Below are 12,500 nucleotides of genomic sequence, written 5' to 3'. Positions count from 1 at the left end.
GCGCGTGTGTATATATTTATATATGTGTACGGTCAGAGAGTAATAATAAAATGAGCTCACATCTTTCCGTGAGACCCTAAAAAATGCACACAAGTTATTACTATATGAATGCGACAGATTAGATCTTGTGCAATTTGCTCAGCATGAATGCACACAAGCTACCCAATTTGCATTCATGTAATAATTTGTGTGTATTTATGTAATAATTTGTGTATATTTACAAAGACTCTCATATTAGAAAGGAACTCACAAGAACAAGTGGATGTATTTAGATGGAATATTAGTCTGTAAGTTTACGTTGTTCATATATTATACAATTGAAGATCATATTATACATAAATCGTAATAAATACTCCGTATATAAAAAAACATATTATTTCACTTCTACATTAAATAATGTAGAATAAATAAGTATTGTCATCTTTCTGGAACAACCTCCAAGGATCGAGATCTTGAAATTATCATCTTTAGAAAAGAAAAGAAAAAAATATCGAGACGACAAGTCGAATATAAAATTTGTATATATGCATATTTACTTATATATTATTAGTCCGGCCTTTAGATTTAAAGGTGCAATATTTAATTGTTTTTAATCTGCAAAGAAATTTGTAATCATAACGCTATAATCACTATAGTATATATATATATAGTATAGAGAGGAGTAGGAGGAGATACCATGAGTAAAAGTCCAGCAGATGACAGAACCAACAGTTCCCCACTCACCCTCATGCAAATCACAGCCATGAATCTTGTCTGAGCTCATGGTGGAGATATGATTTGGTCTATACCTAAAGATTTCATGGAACACATCCCCATCGGACTTGATCTCTATTTGTGATACTAACTTCCCACTTAGATTGCTCATCTCTCTCTCTCTCTCTCTCTCTCTCTCAAATATGAATATATTTGGGCTTGAGGTTTTCGATTCCCAGCACTGGATGGCCTTTAAATAATTGCAAAGCGGTGGTGCATGTACGCCAGATAATGCAGATTTGATAATTATTGATGCTTGCAGATGCCAACAATATTTTAGTAATTTATAGCTGTGGTCCAAAAGCAAACTGAGATATGCATGATTCCCAAACATTATAATAGAAATGATTCTGAATGGTCACAATTAATATTTACACCGTATATATAAATTATGAAAAAATGTCATAATGTCAAAAAGATATTATACTCATCAGGGAATCCAGGGATGGATTCCGAATTTTTTTCAATGGGTGCGAAAGATTAATGTAAAAGAGATAGTTTGAAAAAAAGAGAAAAGAAGAAGCACTTATGAAAAAAGCACATCATAACTTTATAAACAAATATTTATAACAAAATATGAAACATAATTAGTTTGATAAAATGATTCAAATAAAAAATACATTATAAACTATATATCTCACTATTAATATAAAATAATATTTGCACATATTATATTTTAAAGTATAAAAATAAAAATATCACTATTAATATTTCTAAAAAGAAAAAAAAGTGTAACAACCTAGTAAAAGCAATGAGAATTGAAACTTTGGCCTTTGCTTAAATTAAAGTCATAACTTACCAACCAACCTAACTCAACTATTAATTATATATATAAGAGTTTATTACCCAAATGATCCCTCGACTATTGCGAAATTACCAATTTGGTCCTCGACAATTTTTCGTACCCAATTAAGTCCCTTGACTTTGAAAATTTTAACCAATTTGGTCCTCCGTTTAGTTTGCCGTTAAAATCGGGACCAAATTGGTAATTTTACTATAGTTAAGGGACCAAATTGGTAATTTTTCTATAGTCAAGGGACCATTTCAGTAAAAAATTAATTACCAATTTGGTCCCTTGACTATAGAAAAATTACCAAGTTGGTCCTTTAACTATAGTAAAATTACTAATTTGGTCCCGATTTTAACGGCAAACTAAACGGAGGACCAAATTGGTTAAAATTTTCAAAGTCGAGGGACTTAATTGGGTATGAAAAATTGTCGAGGACCAAATTGGTAATTTCGTAATAGTTGAGGGACCATTTCGGTAATAAACTCTATATATAATCACACACATACAAGGGAGTACTATATAAGGGGTGTGGGGGGAGGGGGCGGGCAGATGTCCCACTGAGTTCAATTTGTTCGAGCCGACTAGTTGCTAGGTATCAACTGAGTCCTGGCCAATGGAGCTGGTATAATAAATATATATATATACATATGTATGTATGTATGTATGTATATTGATGGATTTAATTAACTCGGGGGTCCGGACTAATAAACCCGTTTAATGAATGATAATACGAACGAATATAAGCGAAATGAATGTGACAAGGCCACGGGGACCAAGTATTGTATTAAATCGTAGTCAATAGGCTATTACAAGACGATGTAATGCTATTACAAGTGTAGTTTAGGACCAAGAATATAGAACCTGTCTTAATGAGACAATAACACGCCTACTTATACCCTCCAAAACCCCTAACCGCCCCCCTAAGATGGGGGAACGGTTATAGATCCGATTTGACCGCGCCCGCGCCGCGACCGCGCCCGTGGTCGAGCCCTCTCAACCGAGGCCCTGGGCCGAGGCCTCTCAACCGAGGCCTCTGGCCGAGACCTCCTAGCCGAGGCTCTAGGCCGAGGCCTCCTAGCCGAGGCCTCTTAGCCGAGGCCTTGGGCCGAGACCTCCTAGCCGAGGCCTTGGGCCGAGACCTCCTAGCCGAGGCTCTGGGCCGAGGCCTTGGGCCGAGATGCTAAATGAATTAGCCCGGGTCAAGCACGGGGCTCCACCCCGGGTCCCAGACCTCCTCGTGACCCTTGTCTTGCCCCCTCGGGTCGACTTGGTCCGTTCCTAATATATCCATCATCAGTCCCCCACTCTCCGAGCTGCGAGAAGTCATCAGCGAAGGAGAGTAGACACTCCGACCCGTCCTCGTACGTCCTCATTTATTTACGACCATCGTGTGCAACACCATACAGCCGAGCAGGCATCCCGGGTGAGTCCCCGAGCGTGCATAACATATGATTTTATCACAAATAAACTCTTTCCCCTACAGAGGCTCTTATTGACTTCTTGATAAGGTAGAATGCCATCAAGATATGGTAGAATCCCAAAAAGTGTGCAACTCCTCCCTATAAAAGCATAGGAAATCTCCCAAGCCACACCCATCAACATCCCATCACCTTTTCCTCCTCCCAAGACCCATCTCTATCATCTTTTTCCCTTCCCAACACTTTTTCCAAGATTGAAAATGTGGTCAACCCCTTTTTCCCCCCTTTCTCCCCCCTTTTTCCATTCCCCACCTATCTAATCCTCCCTCAACCCCCTATTTCGGCCACCACCACCACTTTTCCCTCTAGATTTCCCCTCAAGCTCTCCTCAAGCTTACCCGTGCTGTTCCGACCTACCCGAGGTCCGAGGGGTTCTAGCGGGACGCCATTGCCTATGCCCGGGGCCACATACGTGCGCTGGCTGCGGAGTGGGGTTGGTATCTCATGATTTTGACAGGCTTCGGCCCCTTTTGAAAAGCTAGGCCTAAGCCCCGCCCTCGGCTATGTTGGCATTATGGGCCAAGCATCTCGGCCGGGAGCCCTTGACCTCTTTCTTAGCTTTACCTGTACGCCCTTCGTCCCAAACTCGGAGTCGACTTGGGGTAGTTAACACCTTGGATCGTTTTTGTTTCTTTTTTTCCTTTTTTTTTTATTTGATTTATTTTTTTTTTTTTGCATAGTCATTTGGCCGAGGGTACTCTCGAACCAAACACTCTTCCGTCGGGGTTCGTGCGCGAGGACAAGCCTCGTGCCCCCTTAGGGTGATAGCTTTTAGACCCGGGTCGCTCGACAACGGGCCGTTGGGCTCTTCCGTCGGGGTTAGTACGCGAGGACGGGCCTCGTGCCCCCTTAGGGTGATAGCTTTTCGACCCAGGTCGCTTGACAACGAGCCGTTGGGCTCTTCCGTCGAGGTTAGTATGCGAGGACGGGCCTCCTACCCCCTTAGGGTGATAGCTTTTCGACCCGGGTCGCTTGACAACGGGCTGTTGCGCTCTTCCGTCGGGGTTAGTACGCGAGGACGTCTCCTCGTGCCCCCTTAGGGTGATAGCTTTTCGACCCGGGTCGCTTGACAACGGGTCGTTAGGCTCTTCCGTCGGGGTTAGTACGCGAGGTCGGGCCTCGTGCCCCCTTAGGGTATGATTGGAAAGGTCGGTTAAGTACCCCCTCTCCCTCCTCAAAAGAGAAAGAACATGAAAATGAGACATCCATGGTGAGGTTATTTTTCTTGAGTTTATTAAAACGAAGGGGACGGACCACCTCCTAACGAAATGGATTGCTGGCTACGTTTATTGAAATGCATAAGATTGACCACTTCCTAACAGCTATGGCTGACCTTTTGATCCCCCCGGGCGGTCCCGACCCCAACAGGTGCTCCATGGAGATTAAGCACCTAAGATCTTCTAGGGAAGACCGACCGAGTATTATGTTATGAGCGCAATTGATCTTGACCACCACAAACTCGACCTCCCACCTCTTGACATGGGAAGGGGTGCCTATCTCCACCTCCAGGTTTATGGACCCTCCGTCTCAATGGAGTCCCCTGTGAAGCCCGCTAAAGGGGTCCGCACTTGCCCCAACTGCTTTCTCGATAGGCCCAGCTGGGTGAACGTGTCGTAGTACATGACATTTACCGAGCTGCCTGTGTCCACGAGCACCCGGTGCACTATCACATCACTGATTTCCACCTTGATTACTAGGGCGTCACGATGGGGGAGGGGGCTATCAGGTAGGTCAGCATCTGTGAACACGATAGGTTCACGCCTCGGCCTGTTCTCGTGCGGGGGTCGCACGACCTCTCCAACATATAGGCTTCTCGCCCACCTCTTTCGTTCTGTCGGCGTGTCCCCACCTTCTGGCCCCCCAAAGATAACGTGGATGGCCTGTTTCTTCTGGGGTGCGGGGTTGTCGAGCTCCTTCTCCTCATCCTCAGTGAGGTGACCCAGTTCTCGTTTATGGTGTGCTGATGTGGATGGCACGGATCCACCCCCTTTCTTCCATACGTTGCCTTGGTTCTAGCCCTGGCCCTGGCCCCCCGGCCTCTTGACAAACTGGCCGAGGTACCCCCTTTGGATGAGGTCCTCGATTTGACGTTTGAGGTGGATGCATTCGTCTGTGTCGTGCCCTGTCTGGTGGTGGAACCTGCAATATTTATTGGGGTCCACCTTGGGGGATATCTTCATGCACTCCCCTAGGTACTGCACGATCCCTTGGCCTTCCGCGTGGTTCAAGATGGTGCTTACGGGCTGTGTTAAGGGGGTGAGGAAACGCGTAGGGGTTAACCGAAGCCCCTCGACAAACTCGCGGCAGGGTGGCCTTGGTGCCCAGCGCTCCTCTTGGGGTGCTTTGTCTTTCCGACTCCTCCCCTCCTCCTCCTCCTTCTTTCGCTTCTCAGCCACTTCTGCCTCTGCGAACCTTGTGGCCCTATCCATCAGCTCGTTGTAGGTCTTGGGGGGGTACCGGATGAGGTCCCGGTAAAACGGGCCGGACCGCAAGTTATTCCTAAAGATTATTATGGCTGCTCTGTCATCGAAGTTGGCGACCCCCAATACTTCGCGCTTCCATTTGTTGAGGAACTCCGGTAGTGAATCTGCAGGGCGCTGCTTTACGTGATATAGGTCTGCAAACTCCTTCCTCTTTTGTACATTGCTGGCAAAATACGACATGAATTGCTTGGTAAGGGCCGCGAAGGTAGAGATGGAGCCCTCCGGGAGGGATCCGAACCAGTCCTAGGCCTGGCCATCCAGGGTCGAAAAGAAACCCCGGCACATGATAGCGTGACTAGCCCCTGTCATCATCATGGCGGCCCGGTACCTGTTGAGGTGCGCTCGCGGGTCGGAAGTCCCTGAGTACGTCTTGATTGTTGGGAAACGGAAGTCCTTGGGGAAGGGTTCTTCCATGATTGCCCCCGTGAACGGGGTGGTCAGCACGTCTTGTGGCTCCGGAGACCCGTCCTTCTCGTCAATCTTTTTCTGGAGTTCGTCCATCCTCCTCCGGAGCCGCTCGACCTCGTCTCGGTGTGGGCTCGGGGCTCCACCGCTGGTCTCCCCGGACCGTTCAACTCGGAAGGCTTGCTCTTGCCGCGGCAGGTGCCGGGGTCGACGACTCGTCGACTTGGGCGCAGCTGACTCCTCCGCCGGGGCCCTCGTAGATAACCTGTCTCGAGCCGGTACGCGGGTACTCAACCAAGCCAAGGTGGACTTGGATCTGGCCGAATGCTCCTTACCAGGCTCTCGACATTCCTGTCTGGTTTGGTGGACATCCCCTCCCCCCCCCCCCGCCTCTCCGACGGCTGGGGTGAGTTGACCTCCCCTTCAACTTGTGTCCTTTGCGCCCGGGGATGCCTGTTGCTAGGCTCACCGCGCTCTCTCGGGTGCGTTGGTGCTGGGGTTGGTACTCCGCGAGGGGCCTCGGGACCGGGTTGGGCGACTTGAGGACCTCCGTGGAGCCCTTTTCTACAAGGCAGGTCAGCGCAGTAGCGGCTTGCTGAATGGCGGCCCACCCCTCCTGAGGGGGTGGGGCGGGAAGAGGGGCGGCAGGCGCCGACCCTCCATTGCGGTTGTTGGTGAGATGATCCCTCAAGTCCCCCGCTGACCTCACGGAGGGGGCCCGCAGGTGACTAGCGGCCCCGTTACGCCCGTTCCCGCTCGGTTGGACATGAGCGCTCTGGGAGCCGTTGGTGTTACGAGAGTTGGATCTCGATCTTGCCATAGCTAGGGTAAACTAGCACGCTTGAGCCTGACGTCGGATCTCAACGAAAGCACCAATGATGGATTTAATTAACCCGGGGGTCCGGACTAATAAACCCGTTTAATGAATGATAATACGAACGAATATAAGCGAAATGAATGTGACAAGGCCACGGGGACCAAGTATTGTATTAAATCGTAGTCAATAGGCTATTACAAGATGATGTAATGCTATTACAAGTGTAGTTTAGGACCAAGAATATAGAACCTATCTTAATGAGACAATAACACGCTTACTTATACCCTCCAAAACCCCTAACCGCCCCCCTAAGATGGGGGAACGGTTATAGATCCGATTTGACCGCGCCCGCGCCGCGACCGGGCCCGTGGCCGAGCCCTCTCAACCAAGGCCCTGGGCCGAGGCCTCTGGCCGAGACCTCCTAGCCGAGGCTCTGGGCCAAGGCCTCTTAGCCGAAACCTCTTAGCCGAGGCTCTAGGCCGAGGCCTCTTAGCCGAGGCCTTGGGCCAAGACCTCCTAGCCGAGGCCTTGGGCCGAGATGCTAAATGAATTAGCCCGGGTCAAGCACGGGGCTCCACCCTGGGTCCCGGACCTCCTCGTGACCCTTGTCTTGCCCCCTCGGGCCGACTTGGTCCGTTCCTAATATATCCATCATATATATATATATATATATATATATATATATATATATATATATATATATATATATATGTATGTATAGGAGATGACAAATTTAATAGCATTTGCACCTGGCATTAATACTGATTTAAAGATCAATTGGTAACCTTCATAATAGGCCACACTAATTTGGAAATTAATTGAGGATTGAAAGTCACCCCCCTCCCAAAGAGAACCTCTGAGCTATACAATTAAAATTTTCTGTAAAATGAAGTTGAATGTATATTAGTGTAAATCCATTACCCTTTCCAATGTGCACGTACAAAAGCTTTTTCCAAGTCACGTTAGAACGTCATTTTATGTTATTTTTTCAATAAAAATGAAGTACACGAGCATTAGGGTCTTCAAAAATTTTCGTCTAAGCTTACAAAAGATGTTAGAGACTCATTAAAAACAACACTTCAGGGAAAAAAATAATTAGAGATGAAACCTACACCGCAGATTGCTAAAAGTCTAAATATAGTAAAAGTCACTTTTCCCCCAAAAAATTTCTCATGTGAAAATGCTATAAGAATTTATATTGCTAATTTAGTATCAAAACTTGATAGTTGGTACAATTCTAACGATTTGGTTTAAACTTGATCCCAAAAAGTTGATTGGACATGAACTAACTTATATGATATCACTTCTTATATTTAATGAAGAATGTTTGATATTTTCTTCAAGTAAAAGATGTCATATACTTGTTGTATAAAAAATATGGTTTTGTCATAATCGAGACTATCTTAAATTGGATATAGAACTACAGAACGGGCGAGATACTTGTCTAAAACGTCAGCCCAAATAAATAAACAATTCAAGCCATAGTAGCTCAAACAATGGACTAGAAATAATAATGTAGTCACGGGGGATCAAACATTCAAACCCTAGTGTTGTTAGAATTGAAGTTAGGATCACAAGTCACTAGACCACGGAGATTTAGTAAACCAATGGATGATGTCTAAAGGAAGACATAAAACCCCTTATATAGTGTTAGAAGACCTTTCGGATGGTTGACAAATATATGGCTCTAGCTTGCCTTCATTATTGATCATACATAACACTTTGGTAGCTTGTCCCCAACTACCTGAATGCTAACAATCTTCAAATGGATAAGTACGTAGAGCATCTTACCTTTTAGTATATGAAATTTGAGTAGTTTGCGTCGTTGGTACTTGTGTTGTTATCTCATAGGGCATAGGTACGAATCATGTTGGTTAAACCTTTGTAGCTTAGTATTTTATTACCATCATGCTTCCTTTCTTCTTAGCAATAAAAATAGTCCCCTTAGACCAAGACTTTTCCAATAAAATGGATCTCGGGATCCTATGGGGTCATAAACCAAATATATTTACGCCAAGTGTATAAAGTATAGACAAAATTTTAAATTGGTAATTTTATACTAAAACTTACAAACTGGTATAATTCTAACTTGATCCCAAAAAAAAATAGAAATTTAAAATAAAAAATTCATTGGACTTGAACTAACTTATATGTCACTTCTGATGTTATATCGTTGGACACATACAACTTTATTCGTTACGTAAGTACACAAAGATTAATTTTAATTTAGAAGCCATGCAAATCCCGGCGCCCTACTTGACTCAAATTATCAAGAAACCATTATCATATCTATCACGTGATTCATGTCTCAATTATTGAACTGAAAACCTACCAATACGATGCGATTTCTTCTCCCAAAACTAATAGAACCCAGTTGGCCAACTATTTGGATAAGCGTGTTTAATACAGATTTAATTTTAATTTTGATCACTTAGCTTCTTAAGTTTAAAATTAATAATATTGAGTCACAAGTGACTAATTAGGAATTTTGATCACTTAGCTTCTTAATCCTTATCCGTGAAAGAATCGAGTCGTATCACGTCAATATACAAATGTAATACTTATACTTTCAAATGTAGTACTAATTTGGAATAAAGTATTTTTTTTTTTACTTATAAATGAAAACGTAATAATTTTGAGGACAAATATAATACATCTACATTTTTATGTAAAAGTATTACATGTTTCATCAAAAGTATTACATTTTCCTTTATAAGTGCAACGTTACTTATAAGGGAAAATATAATACTTTTTGTTGAAAAAAGTAATTTTTTTAATCAAAAATATAAAAGTTTTAAATTTGTCATCAATAGTATTTCGTTTTCTCATATAAGTAATAAATATTTTATTTATGATTTAGTATTACATTTCATATTGACCCGAGCTGTCTCATGAATCCTTACAAAAGTTTTTGCCAATAATATTTAGTTATCAATAAAAAAAAAATTTCACATTTTAATGGCATAATGTTTAGAAGTAGTTTTAACCTAAGTAACTATTGTGTTTGGATTTAATGCAGAGAAAAGATGAATAGGTAGGTGCTACCGATAATATGAAGTGAAGTTAGAGATGAGAAGGGAGACAATGCTTTCCACCCTTATAAAAATTACATAATTTTTGCACTCAATGAGATGGGTTTTTTTTTTTTTTTTTTTTTTATGGATAGTTTTCCTTTTATTTTTTTTATTTTAAATCTTTACTTATTACAAATTGTCAAATCAAAGTGAATGGTAAATATAGGGAAGCATAGCAAAGTCGGATATAACAATGGATGTTTGTTTCTTGGGTGGTCCATTCGTATTTATGTCACAACGGTTGAGTTTTAATTTACGTGGGTGGTTTCGGCTATGTTTGGCAAACTTAGTTGAAAAGGTATGTGAAAGTTAAAAAGTAGCTCAAACTGAAAAATTATAAGCTCGAAGCTGAAATCTAAAGAGCAGTTAAGCTAGCTGTTATACTTAAAAGTGTAGTTCATACAAAAATTAATATTCAAACACAAATGTCAAATTGAAATTACAATCAAACATATTGAAGAGAAAATGCCAAAAATATTTTAATTGGAAGGGTAAATGATGTCATTTATTTAAAATAATAACTATAAAGATGGAAAATAAAAAATAAAAAGCTACTAGCTTACTTTAGAAAGCTACCTAAAGTATCTTTTCAAAATAAGCTCTTATTTTAAGCTACTGTCTTATTTTGAAAACATTACCAAACAGAGCTTATAGCTTATTAGTAACTTAAAATAAGTTATAAGCTCCAAAATAAGTTCTGCCAAAATTAGTGGTTGAGTGCTGGCTCCCAAAATAATTTGTCTTTAATTTTGGATATACATGTATGTATGTATCATTACTATGTATGCAAATTTGTATATAATTAACTAATTACGATTAAATTAATTTATTATAAATATTATATTCCAATTAAATAAATAATATTGAAAGCGAATATTAATATCTCTTTCTTCTTGATCCTACATGGAAGATTGTTTTAGTAAATAAATAGTGTTAAGTGTTAACTGTAATACTTTGGTCACCTATTTCATTGATTTTTCTTTTAAATACCTTATTGTTAATGGTTGTTTAAAGAACTTATTTTTACAAGTTTGAATAATCTTTATTATTATGTGAATGAAATATGCAAAATTTTAGGTGAATATATTATGTAAATTACAGAGAGAGAGAAATGTTATACACTTTGTAGTGACTTAATTAACTTATATAGTAATAAATATGTAATAATGACTAAATGAATATATAGTAGTTACTTAATGAATATTCATTATTTCTAAATGACTAAATGTAGTTGTAAGCTAATAAAAAATTGAAACAATATCAATATGTGTGTAATTCAAAAGAAATCAATTAGACCTTTTTATTGATATATTTTTATGTGTTTTCTCTTTTCCTTTTCATACAAATGAAATTATGTTTAACAAGGATATATATCATTCAAAACTTCTATCTAAAAAAGATTAATATCTCCCCATGTGGCTCAAACCCATGACCTCCCATTTGAAAAAACCACTTCATGCCATTAGATCACAAAGTCATTGATATTTAAAAAATTTAAATAACACATAAGTTTTCAATTTTTTGAAAGAACCTACCATGCAAGTTCATTAAGTTATTACTGTATGTTCATTAAATCTATATTGAATGTTTATTATGTCACTATTACAGGTTCAATACTCTAAGTCATTAAGTCGCTAGTGCATATTTATTAAGTCACTAGTGTAGGTTAATTATGTCCCTACTACATGTTCAAGTCACTATTTCATATATATATATATATATATATATATATATATATATATATATGGATCACGTTCAGGTGAGAACCACTCGCCTAGGAGAGAACTGAGAACGCTCCGTAGCACGCCACGTGTCTAGATGTAATTGCACCTAGCATTATAATTAGGTGCACTTAGGTGCATGAATGTTAACAAGGTAAATTACTTGCACTTTTAAGTGAAAACATGTGCGCAAGTACAAGCAAAGTGTATTATAGGTGCAAGTAAATTGTACGTTGAGCTCAATACTAAGTGCACCTAATGTCATAACTAGTTGCACATAACATTATAAGTGAGTGCACTTAAGTGCATGAATATTAACAAGGTAAATTACTTGCACTTGTAAGTGAAAATATGTGCGAAAATAGGTGCACTTGTAAGTGAAACTAGGTGCCCTTATAACACAATTACTTGCACCAAAGTTTGAATTATTTACGAAAATGTCCCCGCATCATTTTTTTTTAGAGTAAAATCCATTTTTGGTCCTATACTTATTGCGCGTTGGACACATTTAGTCCACTTTTATTAATTTGACCACATTTTACCAAGACTTATAAAAAGTTGGACAATGTTAGTCCACAGTCACATTTACGGTTTAATGACCGTGAAGTACAAGGACAATTGTGTCCTTTCATGTCCAAGTACAAGGCCAACCATCGTTTGGCCGCCCAAGGCCTGCAAGCGCTGGCGCACCACCTCGGCTCCGATTCCTCGTTCACCGGAGTAACTACTTTTGCATCAACCACTACAAAATTTTTCAGGGAGTCGTTGATGATTTTCAACGACGTAAAAAATAGTGCTTCTGATATGTTAGATATGGACATGTGGACGGCTGCGATTGGTTTTCAATTTTCTCAAGCAGTTAATTCTCACATGATCCGTCTCTTATATATATATATATATATATATATATATATATATATATATATATATATATATATATATATATATATATATATATATATATATATATATATATATA

At 40.6% G+C, this 12,500-nt stretch overlaps 2 protein-coding genes across 2 annotated transcripts in view; both read right to left on the bottom strand.

Moving 5' to 3' along the window:
- The window catches only part of LOC116015187 (kirola-like), a 3,256-nt gene extending 2,338 nt beyond the window's left edge, over positions 1–918 (bottom strand). Inside the window, exon 1 of the mRNA XM_031255214.1 lies at positions 676–918. Within this exon, the coding sequence (XP_031111074.1) occupies positions 676–865 (190 nt within the window). The 5' untranslated portion in view covers positions 866–918. The remainder of the gene's footprint in view (positions 1–675) is intronic.
- A 3,614-nt stretch (positions 919–4,532) lies between these two features.
- On the bottom strand, positions 4,533–5,684 carry LOC116015871. Its single transcript, XM_031256040.1, has 2 exons — positions 5,039–5,684; positions 4,533–4,981 (listed from the first exon to the last, which is right to left on the bottom strand). The coding sequence occupies exons 1-2, from the start codon at positions 5,682–5,684 to the stop codon at positions 4,533–4,535; spliced, it is 1,095 nt and encodes a 364-aa protein (XP_031111900.1).
- Positions 5,685–12,500: the final 6,816 nt, after the last annotated feature.

Source organism: Ipomoea triloba, chromosome 4 (assembly GCF_003576645.1).
Source record: "Ipomoea triloba cultivar NCNSP0323 chromosome 4, ASM357664v1".
Classification (NCBI taxonomy): domain Eukaryota; kingdom Viridiplantae; phylum Streptophyta; class Magnoliopsida; order Solanales; family Convolvulaceae; genus Ipomoea; species Ipomoea triloba.
The sequence above is the reverse complement of the archived record's forward strand: the minus strand, read 5'-3'. Positions and strand labels throughout refer to the sequence as shown.

Excerpts from the sequence above, each read along its gene's own strand:
- LOC116015871 (XM_031256040.1), bottom strand. The coding sequence starts at position 5,684 with ATGTCGTATTTTGCCAGCAATGTACAAAAGAGGAAGGAGTTTGCAGAC. Across the intron at positions 4,982-5,038 it reads GCCGGGGGGCCAGGGCCAGG|CACACCATAAACGAGAACTG; the intron begins GCTAGAACCAAG and ends CATCCACATCAG.